The sequence below is a fragment of the Castor canadensis genome, chromosome 13 (genome assembly GCF_047511655.1).
Source record: "Castor canadensis chromosome 13, mCasCan1.hap1v2, whole genome shotgun sequence".
NCBI classification, from domain to species: domain Eukaryota; kingdom Metazoa; phylum Chordata; class Mammalia; order Rodentia; family Castoridae; genus Castor; species Castor canadensis.
The window spans coordinates 73,884,490-73,908,658 of NC_133398.1; the positions used below are offsets into that span (position 1 = coordinate 73,884,490).

A 24,169-nucleotide genomic window follows, 5' to 3' on the forward strand; every position below is an offset into this window, starting at 1 on the left:
TACTTTGGTTTGCTGTACTGCAAACAATAATTTTAAGTCTTCTTCATAAAAACCATCCAACAGTTTACGTCAGAACTCATTTTCTATCACACTACCCCAGCATTCCTCTTCATTCACAACTCCTTATCACCCAAGAACAACTTCAGACAAAATACCAGGAAGGAACCAAATCTCTTAGTGGAGATGGAGCTACCTTCCCCGCTTACTATACTGAACTTCCCAAAACCCTATGTCCTCTTGTTCCTGTGAGCCTGATCAGTGTCCCTGTATCATTCTTTTAAGTTATTTTCCTGCTCAAGACAACACTTGAATGTCAAAAACAGCCCAAATCACAGGGGACTTCACCTTTGAACCCAATGGAACAGAGGGCATGGGTTTGGGAATAGCTATTGTATGTTTTTCTCATCCATCACAGACAGTGCTAATCCTTTGGGCTTTTGCCTTTGTAAACATGCTATATCCCTCCTCCTCCCACCATAACCATTGCGTAGGAGTCATAAGAACACACTCACATGTGGGCCAAACTTCACAAGGGAAACATTGTTCCTGGGGGTCATCTGCCAGGAATTCTTCATGAGGAAGCCAATCGCACTGCTGTACCTTTCAGGAGTGGGCACATATTTTTTGAAAGTGCTTCTGGTGAGATGAATGGGTCCATCATAAATTTGAAAGCCTCTAATCGGGAATGTCCTGTTAAAATACATGATTTTGTTTAATGCTATGTGTCTGTCTCCTTAATAGCATTTACTTTTTTATAAACACTGCTAAATATCCAGGTAAGCAGTAAGCAAAATTCCAGGAAACATTGGTCACCAAGACAAGATTCCAGATGGAAGGAAACATACACTGTAGTGTGAAAGGCAAATTTTTTTAAAAAAAGATAGAATTCAGAGAATTGGTACTAGGGAGACAGTAAGTCATTGTAATACAATAGATTGAGTGGAGAAATAGATGGTTTTCTGTTTTGTTTTTTTTTTCTGATGGTACATGATCTTGAATTCAGGGACTCATGCTTGCTAGGAAGGCGCTCTGCCACTTGAGCCACTCAGCCAATGAGATGCTCTTTTGGATAGAACAGAATCCTCTCTAAAAAGATAGCTTTAGCTTTTTAAAATCAATTCAGTTAAGATGCTTTATTTGAGGTCGGGGTTGTAGCTTAGTTGTAGAGCAATTGCCTAGGACGCACAAGGCCCTGGGTTCTATCCCAGCACTGCCAAAACTAAAAATAAATGTTTTACTCAGTAACTCATTTACTTGAGTTTTAGTTCCAAAATCTCTAGCCCAGAGAACAAAAGGCAAATCTGTGTATAAGCAGAAAGAATATCCTCTCTACAGAGCACCTGCCTAGCAAGCATGAGGCCCTGAGTTCAAACCCCAGTACCACCAAAAGAAAAAAAATAAATAAATAAACCTTCCTTTTCAGCCATAGATGCACTAAAGGACAGTAAAAAGGTGAAATGACACACTTACAAGCATTAAAGCAGTCCTCAAGACTCACTCTGTCACAAGTGCTAGCTAGATTGAGAATTTCACTATATTCATTTTCCTTTCTTCTTAGCCATCATAAATTACTAATCAGAGTTACGTATAAATCCTGTAATATTCTGAATTTCCTAGGTTTCTTCACCTATTAATTTTTTAATGATATTGCAGAGGATTTCTATAGCAGCTACTTAGTTTGCAACTTAGCAGTGTTTTACAATAGAAGCATATAAATTAGCAAAAAAAAAAAACCAAATTGCCTGGTTGAAAAATCTATGCATTATGATATGTTTCTAAACATACAAATCAAAAAAGTTTAACTGGAGGCATGGCTCAAGTTTGCCTCACAAGTGCAAAGCCCTGAGTTCAAACTCCAGTACTGCCAAAAAAATAAAACAAAATAATGCATAGATCAAAATGTTTCGCCCTCATGAAAAAAAATTGCAAAGATATAGTAGAATAAGACTAGGTTCATTAATCAGTGAAAAAAATTACTGGAAAACCTTCCTTAATGAAGAAACAATAAGCATTTTGAAATAAAACTTGAAGTCAATATAAAATAAAAAGAATAGAATTGAATTGGCCATCCTCATACTGCAGCCCATGCTACAACCTGTACAGCTTCTTTTTTTGGGGGAAAGGGGGTCTGAAAAGATAGGGTTTTAGTACATAGCCCAAGTTGGACTCAATCTGGAGGGCTTCTTTCCTCTGCCTCCCAAGTGCTGGGATTATAAGCCTGTGCTGCCATTTTTGGCCTAGCTTTTTCTTTTTGAAAACCTACACCATTAGGAGAAAAAACTAAGTATAACTGTGAAGAGCACAGCATTTAACCTAAACTAACTGGATTGTTAAACAGAAGGATGGCAGTATGTATCTTATTGTGCTTTGTGAAGATTAAATGAATATAAAATACTTGGAACACGGCCTGATAAGCATTTAATAAATGTCAGCTATCCAAAGTTCTTGAAGTAGAGCTGGGGCATACCTCAGCGTTAAAGCACTTGCCTTGTATACATGAGGCCCTCCCCAAAATGCAAAAAAAAATTAAAAAGAAAGAAAAAATTCATGAGGTTCTTTTCCCAGTGGCTTCTATGGTCTAGCTGGAGTTCTAACCAGAGGTAGCAGTGTACACTGATGCTCAATATTCTGCAATGCCAAACACAGGGGCAAAGAAGCCAAGCTATGTAACCTTCTGCCAGAAACCAGTAACACTAACAGTCTGCTTCATCCCAGCCCACAGTCCAGAAAGGGCATCCCTTAAGGAGCTGATTCTCAATAAATTGTGGCATAGGCTCAGAAGTGAGGTCTTAGAACATGGTTTGGTTTTTCTCATATATAAAATGAGGACAACTCCAAACTGAGTCTTCCAACTGAGGTATGAACTGATGAATTAACACCTCCCTAAAATTTCTGAAGGATCTTTCTAGTATAAGTCCTGGTTTTCTTTTTTTTTTTTTTACTTTTTATTTATTAGCATTATAGTTGTACCAGGGATACATTGTGAAATTTACAAAATCGCTTACAGCATATTGTATTAGATTCACTCCCTCCATCTTTCTCCTTTAACCCCTCTTCCTCCTTTCTTAGAAAGTTTCAACAGGTCTCACTGTTCCATTTTCATACATGAAAACACAGTACTTTTGACATATTTGCCCTCCTTCACTCTTTCCTTATGCCCTCCCCCCTGCTCAACCCCCAGACAGGACCTGCATTACCTTCCTTTATTATTTTGTTTTGTTTTTTTAAAAACAAAAAGACAGTTTTGTTTTTTTACGATGGTAATACAGGGAGTTTCACTGTGACATTTCCTTATATATACATATGTATTATGCCCTGAATTAGTTCATCCCCTTTATTATTCTCCTTTCTAACTTGGTGATTTCAACAGGTTTGAATGTTCCATAAGTCCTGTTTTAAGGACTCTGATTTTGTTGATTAAAAAAACCATGCTGAAAGCCTTCCCCACCTCCTCCACCATCTAAAACCCTGCCAATGGCACAGCCCCGTCAGCTTTGGCACCAATCAACTCTCATTTTCTAGAACTCTTTTCAGTAGGTAATTTCCTTTTTCCAGTGGCTATTTCTGAAAACCAACATCACGAATTGAGGGAAAACTGACCTAATGTCATAGTTTATGGTTTGGCAACTTTCTATGTCTCAAGAAAGAAAAAAAGAAAAGAAAACAAAACAAAACAAAAAAATACCAGTTTATATAATAAAGGTCTTACTTACGGAATAAGAAGTAAGAACAGCTTCTTTGTTATAAAACTGAGGATGAAATCAATGGAATGGTTAACTATTAATGCTCCAAAGTTCCATGAGGATAATACACATAATAATAGTTGTAGTAGTCAGATAGGAAAAGAATCACAATAGGAGTCAATCTATCCAGGATTATTATAGAAACTTCCATGGAAGTTAGGTTTTCCTTTAATTTCTTAAGTTTAATATTCTAGTGCCAGAGTAACACTTACTTGTTCCTAGGTAACGTCCGAGGCTTTTGGTCTAGTCCTCCAATGCCTACATACTTGTTCTGACCACCCTGAGAGCCAAAATTCCTGCTCTCTCCAACAAAGAGAGACTCCGACACTTCCTGGCTAGAACCTTCATCACTCGGGAAGCTTCCATCACTGTTAAAATGAAGATGGTCATTAGACGCACTTCTTTAGGAAATTTAAATTTACTTCCCCAAAGATGGCAAGCTACAATTGAAAAAAAATCCAACAAACTTTAAAACCCACTGCCTTTTTCTAATATACAGTATCAAGTCCTCAGAAATTGCATTTAAATTGTGAAAATACATCTTACAAATTAATAAACACCTTGTAAAATATATGTGAACATACAAAACTTAATTTAGGAGCAATAGCTGATTAGTTTCAGCAATAATATTGCAAATGCTAATGAACGTCCCAGAACGAGCAATTAAATGACAAGCACATTTAACATAGCCCTTAGAATGATTATTATTCAGATAAAAATATGAGAAGAGTAGTTCTTAAAGATCATTGATAATCTAAGAAGAGTTTGTCTTGAATCTTCTCCCTATGACTGTCTTTTAACCCTTAGTTTTTAAGAACGTTAATCTAAAACTCAAGTGTCTTCTTCTAAGCAAAGTTTACAATAGGTCTACCCTTCTATGGAATTCCAGCTAAATTAACCTAGTACTTTGGTATGAATTCAGTCAATAAAAACATGGTTTCGGACCCCTAATGGTATCAAGGATGCTAATGTGGGGGGGTTGGTAACTGGAGTTTGAACTCAGTCAGGACTTCAGGCTTGCTAGGCAGACACTACCATTTGAACCATACTTCCAGCCATTTTTGTTCTGATTATTTTGGAGCTAGGGTCTCACTTTTTGCCCAAGCAAAAAGTGCTGGCCTTGACTGAGATCTTTCTGATTTACACTTCCTCCCATTGCTGGGATAAAAGGCGTGCCCCACCCTGCCAATCTATTGGTTAAGATAGGGGGGTCTTATGAACTTTTGGTTCCAAATCCCCCAAACCACAATCCTCCCCATCTCAGCCTCCCAAGTAGATAGGATTGCAGGCATGAACCACTGGCTTCAGGATGCTAATTTTTTAACACTAATAAAGTATTAAACATTCTAGTGGGTTACGCACCCTCCCCCCGCCAAAAAAAAAAAAGCAAGGGTAGTTTTACCTTATAGCTTTAAAATAATCAAATATTTTTAAGTCATTACAAACCTAGCAAAGGTCAATCCTATTCCATTATCTGCAAATCTGTAAGACAAAAGATAATGAGAAACATTTTAATCATCACATCATATAAAAGATAATTCTCTCTTAATATAAGAGTATGAAATCCCAGTGTTTACTCTTTCCAAACACACAAAAGTACAACTTCATGGTAACTAAAGCACAGACTCCACAGCAAAGGTAGCTGTTCAAATCCTGACTGTCCCAATTATTAGCTGTATGACTTTGGGTAAGTTATTCCTTCAGCTTTCTCCTTTATAACTCGACACAGTAATATAATCTTCCTCATGGGATTCTGGAAAGCATTATATGTCCTAAATAGTTTCAAGTACTCGGAACAGTGCAGTATACAGAATCCAGCACATACGTGCTAGTTAAAAATCATTATTTTTTATAATTTTTTTAAAGAAACAATTAGATCATGCTATTCACTTCAAAACTTCTCCAAAAGATACCTACACCACTTCTATAGATTCAACACAGCATCAGTTTTCTGGATGATAAAAGTCACAGATAATGGTGAAATGCCACAAAGCTAATGAGCAGTACCAGAAAAAAAGTCTAAGCCTTTCTTCTGGACTGCTAAACACCAAATCACAGCTCAACATGTGTCAAGTTTCTCTTAAAATCATACAAGTGGAAAAAAAATTGAAGTGAGATGCTTCCTGCCTCAAGTCATGGTAAGACACAAGTCAACAGACTTCCTAAGGTGGAATTATACAACTTTTGTTTTGAATGGCAGTGCAAGAAAATTAGCAAAACTTCAAGGAGTTTCCAAGAGGAAGAAAAAAAATCCAGGTAGTTTCAAAATCTTTATTTAGCTCTCTGACATAGATCGTGTGTGGTATTTAAAGTTAAATTCCCAGTTTCTATTCAGTCTCATCAAAAACTCTCATTTCACTAGACAAGTTCACTTCCAATAAAAGCACCAGAATGAGACAGTTCCAAACATTTGCAGTCTGGTAATTCTAGCATACTTCCTCAGAGCTCATCCTGTCTTATTAAAAATAATAATAATAATATGATTCCAGGAACCACCAATGTACTTTCACTCTACTTGGTTTTTTTTTAAAATCTTTAAAAAAATAAACACTTCAATGTCATCAGGTTATATAACTTTGTAGAAAATACTCACGCTGAATTCTGAACAATAATGTCACCTCCTCTGATCCAGGCTCCCTTATCGTTATTTTTAAAAGCAATGAGCCTGTCAATTATAGCAGCAACACGTGGCTTTTCAGGGTCTGCATCCTGATGAGGCCGAAACCTGGGTGGTTAGAAAAGGGTTTTTTTTCAATTAAAAAGTGATTTAAAAAAATTGAAATTGGCTATTTATAATTATAAGCTAAAGTGTCAAGAACCAAGATTTAAATTTGGCCAAAAAAACTTAAGGCACAACTTAATTATTCACATATCAAATATTCAAAGAAAAGGATACCAGTGGGAGGGGATAGGATATAAGGAAAGGGTGAAGGAGGCTGAATGTAATGAAAATATTATGTATAAAAATGGAAAAACGAGAACTACTGAAACTATTCTAGGAATAGGGAGAGGGGAATAAAGGAGAATGACAAAGGGGATGAATTCAACTATGATATATTTTAAGAACTTTTGTAAATGTCACAATGTATTCCCAGTACAACAATTTTTAAAAAAGGAAAGGATTACATTTATATACAAGCTTCCAGAGAAATGCTTTCATATCTTATTTTTTTAACAAAGTCAGCTTATAGAATGGATACTATAGAATATTATAAACTCAAAAAAAAATTCTTTAAAAAAATACTCACACCAGGAAATCTAGCACATCTTATATTACATGCTATTGACATAAACTTACTGCAAAAATTAATCATATATTTCAACATAACTGCATGTGATATATGGGTCTGAGTCGTATGCTATTAATTTTAACTTAACTATAGAGACAAAACTGAACCTGTAGCTTGAAAATGCCTACACTTAAAATAGGTTTTACTTAATTCTCTTACTTATTATGAAGACTGGATTTTGCCTTTTCTTTCTCTTTGTACTAAAACATTTACAAGGACCTTAAAGAAAATAAAAAATTGGGGGTCAAAAACTTAAACCAACTCAAATAATCTCCTTAGGCCACGCCCTCACTATCCTTTGCACAATGCTACTAGCATATTTGCTGATGGTAGATGCTCGCTAAGTAGCATGATGGGAGAAGCAGCTCAGGAGCAAGAACAGCCGGTACAAATGTCCTCAGGTATGAGTGGAGTTCAGCACTCCACTGCAAGCAAACTGGGTGAAAAGCAAAAGCAAGGCAGGTAAGAAAGAGAAGCAGCAAGCATGTGGTTCTTTATTCGAAATGCAATGGGAAGTCAACAGACACAGAGAATCAGGAAGTCTTTTCCCCAAAGCTCACTGGCTGCTATTTGGAGAATGGGTTCTAAGAGCATTCTGGAGGCTCTTTATGTACATGAGGCAGATGCTGGTGGTACAAAGTGGGGTGAGCAGTGGGGATAAAGGGTGTTACGCTCATCCTTAGAATACATGACCCAGGACCCTTATATAAGTAGGTCTGACGTAAGGGTAAAAAAGTCTAACTCTAAGCCAACACCTACTCTTCTGGCACTGTACTTACTGCCAAATAACTTTGCTGTCATTACACAGTATGTATCAGTCAGACAGAAAAGTTCTGGAAAGGAAACTACACAATGTTTTAAGTGAAGGCAAAAAGAAAAGAAAAAAAAAGTAACATAAAACAACACCCAACTCTGTGCTACAGCTAACTCATCTTTGCAGAGCTTGCTATCCATAAAATTCAACTACTGACCATTTGCCTTGACACCCTTTCTTTTCATCCTCTTTTTTAACTTGCTATATAGAAAATACGGTTAATTACCCTAGTTTTCCATCATCATCTGTATGATTTCAGTACACTTCCGAACCCTCGGGTAACTGTCCTCTGTTGCGTAGTACTAGTTTGTTATAATGCTTTTTTTCTTTTTAGATGAGCTTTTCCAACTTCAAACTAAGTGCTTCCCATCTGTGAATTCATCTAATTTCATATCTTAATGACCCAAGGAAAGGCTCATCTGATTAGCTGGTGAGTCACTTCCTCTTTGAAGAATAGACTAAATGTCTTCTGGATTCCATGAGTCGAGTTTAATTCATCAAGTGGTTTTATTACTCATTTGTTTTATCATTTTTACTCATGTCTGGACTGCATGAATAAATGGGGCATATTCTATACATCAATTTATGCAAAATTAAATGTATACACAGTTGCCAAATGTCTTGTTACTCTGCTTCTATAATTGTTTTTTTTTTAAAAACAACTTCCAACTCAACTTCAATTCCATACCCATATATATGTGCTTATAAACTGGTAAGAGAAATAATGGAGTGCAGAGGAAAGACTGCCATTTGCATGACATCACTTACATCCATTTGCAGATAAGGTGTTTTATCGCCAAGTCTAGTTAAAATAGGGATTTCTTAAATATATTTACTCATTCCATTCATATATCAGCACTTATAAACCAACGTATTACACAAATTATTTCAATAATTTTAAGGGAAAGGAGCCAATTGTGTCATGTTTAAGTTTTTCTGGAAATACTAACTTGGCAAAACACACGTTATTAGCTTTACAAATTCTAATAAACTTTTCAAAACAAAAAAAGCAGGGGTGACCCACTACCATAGACTTCTTCATTTTTGTCAACTCATATTCTCTTTTTGGTTCATAATTTGTTCTCATCCAAATGGTCCTTTTTCCTAAGTTTTTCTCCTCTATTTTTTATCTCATATGTTGATCAGCAATGAAGGATCTAGTACTTTCTGGCTTATCTAAACAACGCCTATGGTTTCTAGGCTATTCAAATGCAATCTGATCATTGCTCTAAAATAGTTCACGCTCAATTTAACCTTTGAGGGATCCTGATGCATAATTTACCAACCATACTTTCCCCAGTTTGCTCCTGACCTCATGCCTTAGTAATACATGGTGGCATCCTGCCTCACATGTACGTCAGATGCATCAACCTCCAGTGTAGGTCGTGCTTTGTTCCTTCAATAACAACTTGCTCTGGCATTCTTCTTTCAAATGTCTATCAAAAAAGTCTATTAAATCTAGCAAAACATCAACTCCATACACTGGTCAATCAACTTGGAGTAGAGAAAAATAACATGTACAAAGTTTCTACTGAATATTACTTTAAGTTGCCATCTTTACCAGAAAATTTTAGTTCCATCTGAGACATTTTATTTATTTTGGCTCACATACAGCATTTAAGAGGACTCTGCTGAAATGCTAATCCATATCCTGACCACATTTTGTGGTTATACAGAAGAGTAACATAAAGCCTGGCTGGGAGGTGAATTTGAGGTTACAAATAACTGAACCAGACCAGCTTGGTCATCAAATGTGGGTACTCCCCTTTTGAAATAGAGTCAATGCAATGTTCCATTTTGATCACTAAGTATAAATTCTATATGCTTTGGCTTTCAGGGATTAGACTAAAACATGTTAGCTTAACTTATTTTTCAGTGAGTCACACTCTTCTCCAAATCTGAAACCTTTTCCACTCTCTCTCTCTTTTCTTTCTCTCCCTTTAACATGAAGTTACCTCTGTGAAAAAGGAGAAAAGCATCACCTTCTTTGGCATTTCAGTAAGATAAATGCCCAGACTCAGGACCTGGGACAGCAGAACGTTTTTCCAAAACCTTTCTACAAGCTTTTAAAACTACACTCTGATAATAATTTAAAAAAAAAAAAACTACACTGTACATGTGTTACTGAAGAAAAGAGCACAGTGTGATTGAATCAGAAAGTTTTGCTTTGGCAAGATAAAGCTGAGTGTGATTTAAAGAGCTGGCTCTACCTGGCATTGTTGTCCAAACAGAGGTATTCCCTTGGGTCTGCAGCACTGGAGTTGGTCGTTTTGACACCTTTGTCAATAAATAAGCCAGCCTGAAATACATAATGATGGACTGAAATGCATATGATTCCCAAGTATATCTACATATAATGAGTCATAAAAATGTTTTAGCTCATCACTCTCACACAAAAATGAGGGGTAGAAGGGAAAGAGAAGCAGCAAAGCCAAAGTACTGTGAAAAAGCAACTACTGTCCTGGGTATTTTGTAATTTGACTCCTTCAGTCATTCAACAATATTTATTTGGTACCTACTTGAAGCCCTATACAATTAAAAAGTAAGATACATTTCCAGTTGTTACTGATAAGAAATCTATCAGAAAGACATACAATTTAATAAACAATTGCTATCCAACAGGTGAAGCATATGATAAAGAAACTAGAAAATGATCAGGCAGCAAAGAAAAAGGCACTTAGATGAGGCCTTTTTCATCAGTGGAGAGGATTCATGGAATGTCTGCTAAAAGAAGTGACCTCCTAACGCTGAAACCGTCAGAATAGGGAGAAAAGAACCACGCTTCGCTTTTGAATGCTCTGGAGGTGAATAGGAAACAGCTGAGGAGCCCAAAGGAAAGTACTGGAAGATATCGTGCGCATAAAAATGTGGAGACAAGAGAGAGCCTGGGACATCTAAGGAAACAAATCCTGGACGGACTAGCAGGAACTCACGGAAGGAGGAAAGGAAAGGAAGAAGGCTACGGACAAGTGAAAGTCAGATCATACAGGGTTGATATGCTGTGAGACACAAGACAACAGGACTTTAGTAATCAAGTATGTTTTAAGAAAAACACAGTGGGCTGGGGGATGTCACTAAGAAGTACAGCACTTGCCTAGCATGCATAAGACCCTGGGTTCAATCCCCAGCACTGAAAAAAATGCTGTAGCTAAAAACAGAAAATGGATTGAAAGAGGGCAAAAGGAGAGAGACAATAAATGAAGGAGAAGATTTTAGTCCTCCATGACAGAAATGGAATGGCCCAGATTTGTGGCAGCAGTAACAGGAAATTTGACAGTGAGAACACTTTATGAAGCAGAACTGTTATCATGTTATAACTGATAAAATGTCTGGTGGTGAAGGAAAGGCAGTGATAGCAGCTCCTATTTTTTTATTTGTGCAACTAGGAAACTAGTGATTGCATGCACTGAAACAGGCATACAGAAATAGGCCAGGCCTAAAAGTAAAGACTTTAGTTTTTGTATGTGTTCATGAGACATTAAAATGGAATTCAGCAGGCAGTCAGATAAACAGGACAAACTGGACTAGATGGTTTCCATAGGTATCCACAATTGAAATCAGGGGGCAGTGTGTGTGAGTGTGTCTGTGTGTGTGAGTGCGAGAATGAAAATGTGTGTGAGAGTGTGTGAGTGTGTCTGTGTGTGTGTTATAAGAGTGTGTGCATGAGTGTGTGTGTGTGTGTGTGTCTGTGTGTCTGTGTGGTATGTGTAAGAGAGACAGAGACACAGAAAGCGAGAGATTCCCAGACAGCTGGCTTCTTTTTGAGGATTCCATGGGTTCAATTTTCCTTATATATAAATTATTATCTGGCATAATCATTCCCAAATTCAGCAATTAAAACCTAATTATCCACTCATTTAGATTTAATATTCTTATAATTAAGAGAAGATCGTTACATGTCATCATGATATATGACACTAAAAATTAATTAGGAGGTGCTTTTTTATCATTTGTAATTTTTAAAAATTGAGTATTTTTCCCTTTGAAATGCTACTTCCAATAATTATTAGCTTTAATCACCTATTCTGCTCATAAAAATTATAGCATTTTTCCCTCTTTTAAGTGATTCCAAGCTTCTCAAATTATAAGACACACACTTAGTTTTTTAAAGTACCCTCTGAGTATTATAAATGCCTTGTGAGCACAAAATGAAACAAATATATTTATCGTCTGGGAGGGGCAGGAGTGAGTGCCAAAGACCATAGAAACTTGAGCTTCTGGATGGCCTTTAGGTTACTTGATCTGTATAGTTTTAAATTAGGTTAAATAATCTTGTGCAATACTTCACTATTTATACACTTAGTAATACTAAACACCCAAAAGAACACTCGACCAGCACTGTGAATGGAGAGAAGACAGGAAGTATGTTTTCTAATGTATACATCCTAGAAACACGTTATGGTAAGAAAGATTAGAAAGGTTAATGGAGGGAGAGAAGGAAGGGACAAAGGAGAGGAAGAGGACACACGGATGACATAATTAAATCAGATCATATATGCAAGTGCATTGTGCATATTCATCTGTGTATAAATGGAATGTATATACACCTGAACATGGAAGATAAGGTGTCTAATTTTTTAATCACAAGTCACTTCCTCTGATGACAAGTTATACCAAACACGGACACTTCGCGGTTGTAATCTACTATGGTTTGAATGTGTCTCTCCAAAAGCATGTGTTGGAAACTTTATCCCCAGTACAAAGTGTTAGGAGATAGGCCTAACGGGAGTGTTTTAATGAAGAGGACTCCATACTCAGGAATGGATTTAGGGCCAATTATAAAAGGGCTTAAGCAAATTATGGAATCACCCTAGGTACCCATTATTCTGGTATATATACACTATGGGAGTTTTACTCAGCTACTAAGAAGAACAAAGTTATGGCTGGAAAATGGATGGAACTGGAAATCATCACATTAAATGAAATAAGGCAGTTTGCAAAGACAAGTATCACACATTTTCCCTCATTTTGGGACCCTAGGAGGAAACAAAACAAAACAAATGAACAACAATAAAAAAATACAGAGTTATGAAAGTAAAAGGGAGACTACAAGGGAGGTGGAAGAGGAAGGAAAAAGGGAGAAGGAGGATGGAGGAATTTTTAAAAAGTAGTAAGCAGTAATAAGCGTAATATGATCCAAGTATATTCCATGCATGTATGGAAGCATCATGGTGAAACTCCTTGCACTCCTTACTATGTACACTCTGATATAGGCCAATAATTTTTTTTTTTTTTTTGCAGTCCTGGGGCTTGAACTCTGAGCTTTCACGTTTGGCCATCCCATAGCTCTTGTGTGATGGAATTTTTCAAGATAGGATCTTGTGAAGTATTTGCCTGGGTTTATCCTCGAACCACGATCCTCCTAATCTCTACCTCCTGACTAGCTAGGATTACAGACGTAAGCCACCAGCTGCCGGCTAATAAAAACTTTTTAAAAAATAAAAAGTAAAAGGACTTAGGGATTTGAGATCAATCTCTTGCTCTCTCTCTGCCTTTGTGCCATGGAATGATGCAGCAAGAGGCCTTCTCAGATGCTGACTCCTTAATCTTGACCAGTCACCAGAACATGAGCCAAAAAAAGTTCTATTCATTATAAATTACCCAGTTTGTAATATTCTATTAGAGCAGCACAAAAAGGACTTAGACATAATCACAGTTGTCCATCATACATACTGACTGTAACCTACCTTAAAACTTGAATGGACCCTGTTGTTATAAAATATACCCAGTGGAGTGAGTTCTGGTTTCTCTAGGAGCTGCAATCCACTGGACTCCCCAGTAGGTTCCTTATGGAATAAATACCATATTCCAGCATCCTATAAGTGAAAAAGAGCAAGATTATTAAAAGTCTTAGTTATGAAGCACCCTCATAAGCTGCTTTGCAAGCAAGGTTAATCTTTTTAACACAAATTTTTCATGGTCTTAAGTTTGGAATTGACTTCAAAAAAGCTGTACATCCTCAAAGCAGTTGTATAAGGCATTTTTTTCAAAAAGCAAATTTAATTTTGCTAACTGGACAAAAGAAATAATTATCTGACGGAAAATTTGTTTCCAAAACAACTCGCCAATCATTCTCTACTTTGAAACGTTGTGCAGAATTAGAGCCAAATAAACGTTCCATGTGACCAGGACAGCACAGCCTTTAAGCAATGTGGTTTTCTCTGTTTACCTCCAAACTTGATCAATAGATGAGTCATGCCTATTAAACAACTATCTGTCAACATGTAGAGCTCACTGGCTTCTTTCAAACAACTCCAATGCCCTTCCTGTCCTAAGGCAAATTTTTGCCAAAGGAGAAAAAAAAAAGAAAAAAAAACCACTGCATGCATGAATCAGGATGCTGTCTGAGTCTGGACGCGGTTCATTCAATTTCAGGACTACTGACCCTAACAGGAGAAGAACTTTTAAAATTTTTGGATATAAAATGAGACATGGAAATAGAAAGAAGTGTTCTTAATTTCCATGATGATTTTTTTTTTATTTTGAAACTCAATTAAAAATCAGCCTGATGTGATGGATAACTTCACATCATGGAACTTTGATGAAACAGGTTGTAAAAATTTAAACATACAGTGCAAAAGGATACTATCCACCCAAATTTAGCTTACATGTATTTAATATAATGGGTGAGGAGTAAGATTATTCTCAAACAATTCATAGTCTAGTGAGAAATACAGAGATAACTAAAATACTATGTTAGTAATTATTATATTAGGTATTAATAAATAAAATTCTTTGGGAGAAAAGGAGAGGTTAACTTTATGTGTAAGAATGCATATATCCCTACACACAAAAATGAATGTAATTTTAACATTTTCCAAGATAAAAGTTTATAAATGGGTCTTAATTAATCAAACTGCTTTGAAAAATATTTGCCGCCTCAATTATTTTCAATACGATACAGAGAACTCAACAGAAGAAGACTTAAGGACTGGTAAGAAGGCTAGACACCCAAGCTGAGAGCAGAGCAGACTGTCTTAGGATGCAATAGAGTTTGGGATTGATTGATGAGGGTATACAAGAGGGTAGCAGCTATTTCCTGTAAAATACTGTCTTGTCAAAACGGGTACAGAGAGCTTTGTAAAAGGCAATGGAAATACAATAAAGAAACAGTTTGATTTACTCTCAGAGGAAAATTCCTGCCAAACACTAGCTTTACTGGAGCAGTTTTTCTACAGAGAAAAGAAAGAATTCACAGAATATATATGAGATGCTTTCACTGTTCTCATCTGAGCCATAGTAAGGGCTTCTGACAACCTCACATTACATTTTCTAGAACTATTTATGCCTAACTTCTGAAAAGAAACGAGAGTAAGCTTGGCTCTGGGTGTTGACTTGCAGTGCAGCATAGATCAGAAGAAGATTGGAGCGGGCAAGGCTGCACATTACCTCTCAGCCATTGCTTTCCCATTAGAAACACAGCACAAATCCACATGAACTCAACAAATACTTTAAAGAAAATAAATGAATGAAAATCTCAAGTCTTCACATTTCCAAGTTCTATGCTGTTAATGAAGAATTTTCAAGTCACAGGGACCTTCAGATTAGGTTTTCTGTTTTTAAGGAAAATCACTGATGTGAATTCAGCCATCACCTGGTGATGGCTGTGTTCTTGTTATCTCAAAGAACTACTCCTTAGTCCTTGGAAATGATGTTAGGTATTTCTTTCCTTTTTTACAATTTTATACAGTTATGATGTACAAGCATGAATATTTACATATTACTTATTGTTCACAGCCTTGTGTTACAGTTTTCAACCAAGCTGCAATCTTAGTAGCATATTGTCTTAAAAGATTCATTTATATCATAAATTAGAAGTTGTGAAGCACACTCATTTATAAAGGTAAACTTCTCCAAGTTTATCCAGGGGACATCTCTACCAATTAAAAACATAAAATATTCCATTTGTTCTTTTAAAAAAAATTACTTTCATGTGTGTAGGTGTATGTGTGTGTCTGTCTGTCTGTCTTAAATGACTCAAGGCCCTTAGTCAATTCATGTTACGTAACTGAGCTTCTAGCTGGCATTATCAAGGAAATGAAATCCCTAAAGTACATAATCCTTGCATTTAACTAAAAATTGCACTCCCTGAACAGAGTGACAATTGTCACAGTGTTCTGCAGACTAAATCTACTCCCATAAAGAAAATGTAAGGCTTTCTGTGTTCAACATTGATACACTAGAAACTGAAATCAGTCACTTGGCCATAGGAGACTTAAAAATGAGAATCCAGAAAGATTTACGTAACACAGTAACAATACACTCTGGAGATGACTAACCTCAGAGGTCAGTTCACCTCTTTTTCCTTCATTTGTCATCTGTCCTTAAAACTCAAGACACTAATTGGCATAAAGGATTTAGAAGAAATGGAAGAACCACCTCAGCCATCTCCTACTCTCAGCTAGACAAACAGTACTAGAAAACAATGTCATGCTCAAGTTACACTGGCCCACATGACATCATACCCACATAAACCAGAACATTCAAAAATCATGAACCATACAAAAATAAGCTGAAAACACTCTGGTATTACTTACCTGTGAACCTGCGGCAGCATTGTTAATCAGATTGTTGTTGGGATGAGCAATCCAGAAAGTTGAAACAGCCCTGCAAGGCATTTTTGAAGATGATTTCAACAGTCTTCATAACAAATCCTACCTACTCAAAACATCCCTTAAAGTACCTTTCCCAAAAGCCAAAGGCCGTGGCCGTTACACCTGAGTTTCTCTCGTTGCTCATTACTCACATGCAGTCTGTGGCAGGGACAGGGATGTAGTTTCCAAACACTTTATCTCGAATGTTGGTGCACATGGAGTTGTTCCTATCAGTGGGAAGCACAGTGCCTGGCTTGGTGAGAAGCCCCAGATTGTGGAATAAAGTATTTCTCTGTTCAACACCATCTTCCAAAAAGAAACAATGTCCTAGTGTGTCAAATCCAATGGTATCTTTTATCTGCAGAAATAGAAGTGTAGAATATCATTGGTAAGAAGATTAATTGGGATTTAAGGGCCAAGTGCTACTCACTGTAGCATGCTCAGCACAAATGCAAAAAAGTATTTAATCTTAGCAGAATAGGCAAAGTCAAATATTAGATTTTTATTTCTCACCTAAGAGGACAGTTTGGTAAAAAGCAGTAGGCGTCCTTCAGACAGAAGAGTAGAATTCTCAGTAAGATCAGTTCAGAGTAGGCACATGGCAAACTTGTTTACTCATGAGAGTTAAGGAGTGTAAACATTTCGATGACAAATGACACGTGTCAACATCATATGATACTACTTACTAGCAAGCCGTTGGTTCCATGCACGGTGATGCACCTTGAGAAGCTGTGATGGACAGACAGGCCATCCACAAATGCTGGGTATCTGTACCCTCCTTTGTAATCCACATCTCCACACAGGTGAAAATGCACTGGATACTTGCCCAGATGCTGCTGACCCATGTGCTTCAATTCCACATAGGAAAGGTGGACGGAAGTAAAATTTTTCCTTATCTATAAGACAAGGTACACAAAGTCAAGCTGATACTTCTCAGAATTGGAAATAGCAAAAAATGTTGCTTAAATAGAAAAATGTCTAAAAGGGAATATTTTTTTACCCTCCCTTTCTTCCTTTTTTTTTGACAGGGTCCAGCTACATAGTCCAGCCTGGCCTCTAACTTGCAATTTCCCTGCCTTGGTCTCCTTAGTGCTGGTATTACAGTCATTATATCACCACCTGGCACAATATTTCTCTTCTTTTCCTCTATCCCCAGTTCATAATTTAGCAAATACTTCTTTATGTACCTGAATGCTTTGAAGAGCAATAAAAATAGTTTCTAGTTAGGAATAAAGGCAATAAAGCTATAAAAATTATTTCAGTGTATGTGGGTTTTTTTCAGTCATATATCTTATACAATATGCCTCTTATTTTTTATTAGCATATTATTATTGTACTGGGGATACATTGTGACATTTACAAAAGTTCTTACAACATATTTAAGTCAAATTCACCCCCTCCATCATTCTCTTTTATCCCTCTACCTTTCCCTTCTTAGAATAGTTTTAACAGGTCTCGTTCCATTTTCATGCATGAATACAGAATATTCCACCATATTCACCCTTCTATACCTTTTCCTTACATCCTCCCCCCTCGTACTGATACCAACCCCCAGACAGGACCTACTTTACCTTTCTGTCCTTCATTTTTGAGAAAACACTTTCTTTGTAGTGTATTTGTTTTGATTTGCTCAAATACAGGTATTCCTCAATGATTTACAATGGGATTATATCCTGATAAAGCCATTTTTAAATTGAAAATATCATAAGTCAAAAGTGCATTTAAGAAGGGAGTTGTGATAGTCTACCTATAATCCCAGCACCTGGCAAGAGATTTGCCAGTTCCAGGCCAGCATACGAAAGTGTCTCAAAATAAAAACAACAAAACTGAATTTTATTCCCCTAAACTACTAAACAAATAAGCTTAGCATCACTGTGTAGTGTTGAGTATGGGTTGTTTTTCCCCTGGCAGTGGAGTTACTGACTAGGAGCTCCAGCTGGCTGCTATCTCAAGACAGTGTCAGACTATATATCATTAGCCCATGAAAAGGTCAAATCCAAAATATGAAGTAAGGTGTCTAATGAATGCATTAGACTTCTGCAACATTGTAAAATTGAAAAAGTAGTAAGTCACATCGGGGACTATATGTATTTTGGTCATTCCTAGCCTCATCTTATTCTTTAACTTCCACAACCTTCACCACAGTTTGATAGGTAGGTATCAACTTCTAACTCCTCCCCCAAAGTTTTGTTAGCACATCATTTTATCTGCATAAGTTCTTTAAAAAATTCCTCTATGACTCAAGGTTTGAGCACCCTAAATATTTTTAAACATGGGATTTTTCAGTCGTGTAACTAAAAACAAAAAATATGCTGATCGACATTTCTCAAACCAGTGAAACAGAAATGTTGCTAAAGTTTGAGCACTCTCAATATTTTTACACACAGGATTTTTCAGTTTTGTAACTGAAACCAAAAAAAAATATGCTGATCAACATTTCTCAAACCAGTGAAACAGAAATGTTGCTAACAACCACAGCCCACTCAATGCAGAAAATGATTGAAAACACATGGAGCCAAAGCGCAGACGAGGGCTGAAAGCTTAGTGTACAGAATACCACCTACCATATAGTAACTGCTCGATATTTTTACAGAATAAAAATCTGCATACAAAACGTTTTTATAGAAACATATCTTGCATGTGCACACTACTACTGCTTAACCACTAGTAACATGTTCTTAAAAGAACCAACACATTCATTCAGAAATTGCAAGTATAGGTGGCAAGGTCATTGTGTTTTTGTCTCTATGTAATTGGGTTCTTCCCACTATATTGATTTAATTCTTCATGGAACAGTTCTTGACTGGTTGAAGTAAAGGTTCAGGTCAGCTAAATAAAGGTACAACTTTCTCTTCTAGTTTTTAAAAGAATCCTCATTATTTTAAAAAGGGAAATAAAGTGATTTTTTAATATGCATGAATTCCAAACTTAAAAATCTCTTCGATATAGGTACTTAGCACCTAGAATTTCAAAAAAAATCATTAAATCCTTTTGCCTACCATGACATGACCCCCAAAGGTGTCATAATCAAAGAACTGGCACTGATTATCTGAGTAACATGAGTCCTCCGTTTCTCCTTGGATCACAACATTGCGGGTGAGAATTCCAACCTCAGCTCTCATGTCTACCCCGTCTATGATCTCACCCATGTGCAGGAACTGAGGAGTTTCTGATTGATGTGGAAAAGGGAAAAAAGAGTATTAGAACAAAGAAAACATGAAACACTTCAAAAGACAGTCTTTATTCTATAAGCTCAAGACATTATCAACAACTTATCATCTCCCACTGTCTAATACAGAATCTCAGGAAGCAGGGATTTTAAAGATTACCTAGTCAAACACCCACCTGAACCCTCACAACCACCTATCCTGCCAATTCACAAGCCCAGGCACTAACAGAGAGCTTGCTCTGCCCTGGAGCATTTCAGTCCTCACTTGAACTGCACTAGAGATCTGGAATCTACCTAATAATCCCCAATGTTTCTCTCTGGTTCCTGTCCTTGTTCTACCCTGTCCCCTTTCCCCCAGGACATATACAGAACCAAATGCAAGTAAGGCCTTAGTAAGAAACGGTTTTGTAGACCTTGCTATCAGGTATCATATTTATGCTTCTACTTCAAAGCTAAACTAATCAGCATTTGGACACCAACCATACAGAAATTACTACCTTTTCTTTCACATTTCCTATGACAGTATTATTATGTATCCTTTTACATTTCTATCTTCCCCAGAAGTTTAGGAGCAACTTAATAATGCTTTACTCTCTGATGCTCTTACATAAACTCAGGAAAGAAAAATTCAAAGAAATCACGGGAGTGGAGCTTACAGAAACTCATTATCACATTGACTTATTAACAAGAGTGAAAATTTCCAAGAAATATTAATGCCAGACAGTATCATCATAACTTTTGGGCTTTTCCTTTTATATTTTTTTGGTTTTTGCTTATGCCTAGTATTATCAAAAGGAAAACTGTAAGACTGAATGAAGCACAGGAGGAAAAAAAAAAAAAACAAGCAAGCCAGTCATACTATTTTTTTATTTCAAAGTGGAAAAATTTCCCTTGAACTTCAAAGCTCCAGATCCTTATTACTTGTAACTACTAAAAAATAAAGTAAGCACTTCTTGAACAATTACTGTCAACTTCTGCTCTATATATCATTGTATAATCCTGAGAACATAAGCAAGGAAATTGATATGAATGAAATCTTGTAAGTGAAACAACGTACAAAGGGGCTTTGCCTAGTGCCTGCTCAGAATAAGTAAATGGCAGCCATTCTTTCTACACACAGCTTACATAAGAATCTCGTAAGAATCTATTTGTACATTGCTCTCCTTCAACAAATCTGCGAAACAAGATTATAGTAGGAAATATAGTCTAATGAAAGTATCTATTTGGTTCTACGTTAAATATTACTGATTTTTTTTTTAAACCAAGCAAGTAGGAACTCAAAAATCATGGAACTTTCTTTTAATTAAAAGTCTCCCAAAAAAGGAGGAGGAGCTTAGGGAGGAAGGAAAGCAGTAAGTAACATAGAAGATGAGATGACTAACATGGAAGATAAGGAGGCTGCCAGAGCTGGGAAGAGGTGGCAGACAGCAGTGGGAGTATCCAAATATCTCCAAAAAAATCTGCATTTCAAGCAGATAGCCTTGAGTTGAGGGAGAGGCCCTGCACAGAACCACATCCTCAAGAGGACTACCACCAAGGGTGGTCACCAGCCCCATGTCCACCACCAGGACAGCCCTTTGGGTCACAGCTGTAGCACATCAGGCTTAGAATGGAATCCTGGGCAGTGCCAGCTCTGAGGAGGAGCAGGAGAAAGAGGAGAAACAGAAGGAACCCAGCCTCCACTGACCAACCAGGATTTCCCTACCCAAAAACAGCAGGAAGACTAGTAATGTGATCAGCCAGCCTCTGGGTCCTATGAGTCACAAGGCTTCCAACAGTGCAGGTAAACGCAAGGAAGAAAAGAATGCCACTGCTGCCCCTTCCTGGGTCATCTTCCTAGGTCACTGCCTCCTGGATGGTCTGGCATGGGTCACTTTGCTGTGGCAGGCAAGCTAAACTTGCACAGAGAGAATGACCTGACTTACTTGCACAGTGATCTCCCTTACCCTGCCCTCTGCCCACTGTGACCTTGAACCCCATGCACTGTGACCTTCCTCATTCCCACACTTCCCAGGATGATGGGCATGTTAACAAGGGCTCTCTCGGGTCAACAGGAAGGCAAAGCATGAAGGGACAGAGAGTGTTGGAGGGAACCACCAAAAACTCAGAATAGAGAGTCAGACAGTGCCACTCAGCCCCTTGGGACAAAGCCAGTGCTAGCATTAACAATTTATCATTCTCCTTAATTTGGGATTTCAAAAAACAAATGAGAACTCCCGCCCGCCCACCCCCAAGTGCATGTCTTCATTATTTTAAAAAGTAAATTCCTTATTAAATTTTTTTTAAATATTTTATTAACAAGGGGTCTAGCTGATAACTGGGTTTTATCTGATAGTGGAAAATTAATAACAAATGGGAAAGATTTTGGAAAAAACTCAGTTCATCTAGTCCACTTTTTTTTTTCAAACAAAGAAACTGAGACACAAAAATACTGATTTACCTACTATGTGTCATTAATAGCAAGAATTCTGTTCAATAACCACTACCTAAAATACTCTGGGATCTGATATTAGATGCATTCCACTGCAAAGACCCTTAATATTGATGATGGTGGTGGTGGTGATGATGACTGGAGGGAAAAAAAGATTCCAGGAATCAAATCCCAAGAAAAGAGTATTTCCTAAAAAGTACTCTGAAGAGTCTGATACCTTTGACTTTAACCTGAAAACGGCTACACTCTGGACAGGGGAGAAGAGTGAACTCCTCTGCTTGGTACATGGAATAGTCGGTGCTTGCAACTACAATTTGGTCTCCAGGTTTCCAGCTACTAACATCATCCAGCAGATGAAGCTTCACTCCATCCACGATCTCCACCCGGAAACCCGAAAGAGAAATGCCTAAACAAACAAACAAAAAGTAATGTATTAACAGGAGTTTTACTTCTAAAATCAATTGTCTCCCTGAATCACAAATCAAAAGTGAAGATAAACATAATTCACCAAATTTTTACTAACCATGTGTCAGTCACTGCAGATATAAATGATAAAAATGTGAAAATCTGGATGCCCTCAAAGAAAGAGAACACCATGCACCACTAGCCATGATATAAGCTGTCATTTTAGTAAACTATTCTTTTAAATTTTTGAAGACTCTCCATCCCCAAATCTTTTGCTTTATTTCAATTCAGTGCTAAAATTATAATACCGCCCCCCAAATTTGTAACAAGAACATATCACACTTGGGTAGAAGCAGCCAAGCACAGAATATGTCTGTCATAAACTCTCCAGTGTTTAAATTTTATCTAAACACAGAAGAGCTAAGACATTAGTGCATAGGCAGTCCAAATATTAGCAATAAAGTTTATATCAGAAAATTTCACAATTCTGTGCCTTTGCTCATACTTTATTTTTGTTAAGCTTATAATAATGGAAATTTATTTATCACAGTCCTGAAGACTGGGAAGTCCAAGGTCAAGGTACCAGCAAGTCAGGGTCTGGTGAAGACTTGCTTTCTCATAGAGGGCTCCTTCTCTCTCGGTCCTTGCATGCTAGAAAACCAATGCACACTTTATTCTTTACCTAGAATGTCCTTCCACTCTTGCTCATCAAGATACTGTCCACCTTTTCAGAAACTGCAGGTGAATCATGCTTTCTGGAAAACTTTCCTTCCCATATTCTCAAACATTTTCTTTACTATTATTCATACCTTCACCACAGGAGTATGGCTCACCTCCTTGTAAGGTGCATAGTGAAGGCAGTGGAGTGTAGCCACTTATGTATTCACTACTCTATCTCTGCCATAGTACACATCCACCAGACGCCTACTGAACAGATGAGTATGACCAGTTTGATCTGCAATGTGACCTGAGATCCCATGATGGAACTCCTGTTCAACTCCTGTCTATCGTCTCGTAGGATGATGCAAAATTATGCAACCTAGTGAGTAATGGCTGATCTTTCCTAAAATCTCCTTTGAAATTTAATGCTGGTTCTCAATTGGGTAGTCAAGAATTGAAAAGCCAATCCACCTTCTCCATAACTTATACTTCTTCTACATTCCCTGCTTCTATAGTGTCCATGATATAATCTGTCATTAGCCAGAAGCTGATCTTATAGAAATGTGTATAGAATACAGGGCAGCTACTTCATAACATCAACAGGGAATGAAAAGCTCATTTCAGAAATATCTGTTTAACAAATATCTATACTTCTCTATCATCACTCTAATTAACAACATACTATTCTGGGGCCACATTAAGATGCTAACTCTAAGGAACAATAATATGGGCTGAAGAACACATTTACTGGGCTGGTAGAATTGCTCAAGTGGTAGAGTACCTGCTTAGCAATCATGGAGGCCCTGAGCTTAAACCCGAGTACCCAGTACCACCAAAAAAAAAAAAAAAAAAGAAAAAAAAAAACCCACAAGAACACACTTATTTAAATTAAGAGAATCAAAAGAAATGGGCAACAAACCAGGAATAATATAAATAGTATATAAATAGTCTTACTATCTTGTGCCAAATATCCAGATAAGTGCTATAGACAAGTCCTAGGTCTAGAATCTACCCTGTGGTTTTGCAAACACGCACACACACACACCTAACAGGCCTCATGTAT

The 24,169-nt window shown here is 37.1% G+C and overlaps 1 protein-coding gene across 5 annotated transcripts in view; it reads right to left on the reverse strand.

Moving 5' to 3' along the window:
• The window catches only part of Cemip2 (cell migration inducing hyaluronidase 2), a 79,102-nt gene that overhangs the window by 23,788 nt on the left and 31,145 nt on the right, over positions 1-24,169 (reverse strand). For all 5 annotated transcript variants that reach the window (XM_074052036.1, XM_074052035.1, XM_020180674.2 and 2 more), the window contains 11 exons: positions 22,259-22,447; positions 19,441-19,610; positions 17,128-17,337; positions 16,594-16,799; positions 16,385-16,454; positions 13,535-13,663; positions 10,058-10,146; positions 6,337-6,468; positions 5,190-5,225; positions 3,956-4,111; positions 513-690 (listed from right to left, as the gene is read on the reverse strand). In XM_074052036.1, coding sequence (XP_073908137.1) covers positions 513-690; positions 3,956-4,111; positions 5,190-5,225; positions 6,337-6,468; positions 10,058-10,146; positions 13,535-13,663; positions 16,385-16,454; positions 16,594-16,799; positions 17,128-17,337; positions 19,441-19,610; positions 22,259-22,447 — 1,565 coding nt within the window. The remainder of the gene's footprint in view (positions 1-512; positions 691-3,955; positions 4,112-5,189; positions 5,226-6,336; positions 6,469-10,057; positions 10,147-13,534; positions 13,664-16,384; positions 16,455-16,593; positions 16,800-17,127; positions 17,338-19,440; positions 19,611-22,258; positions 22,448-24,169) is intronic.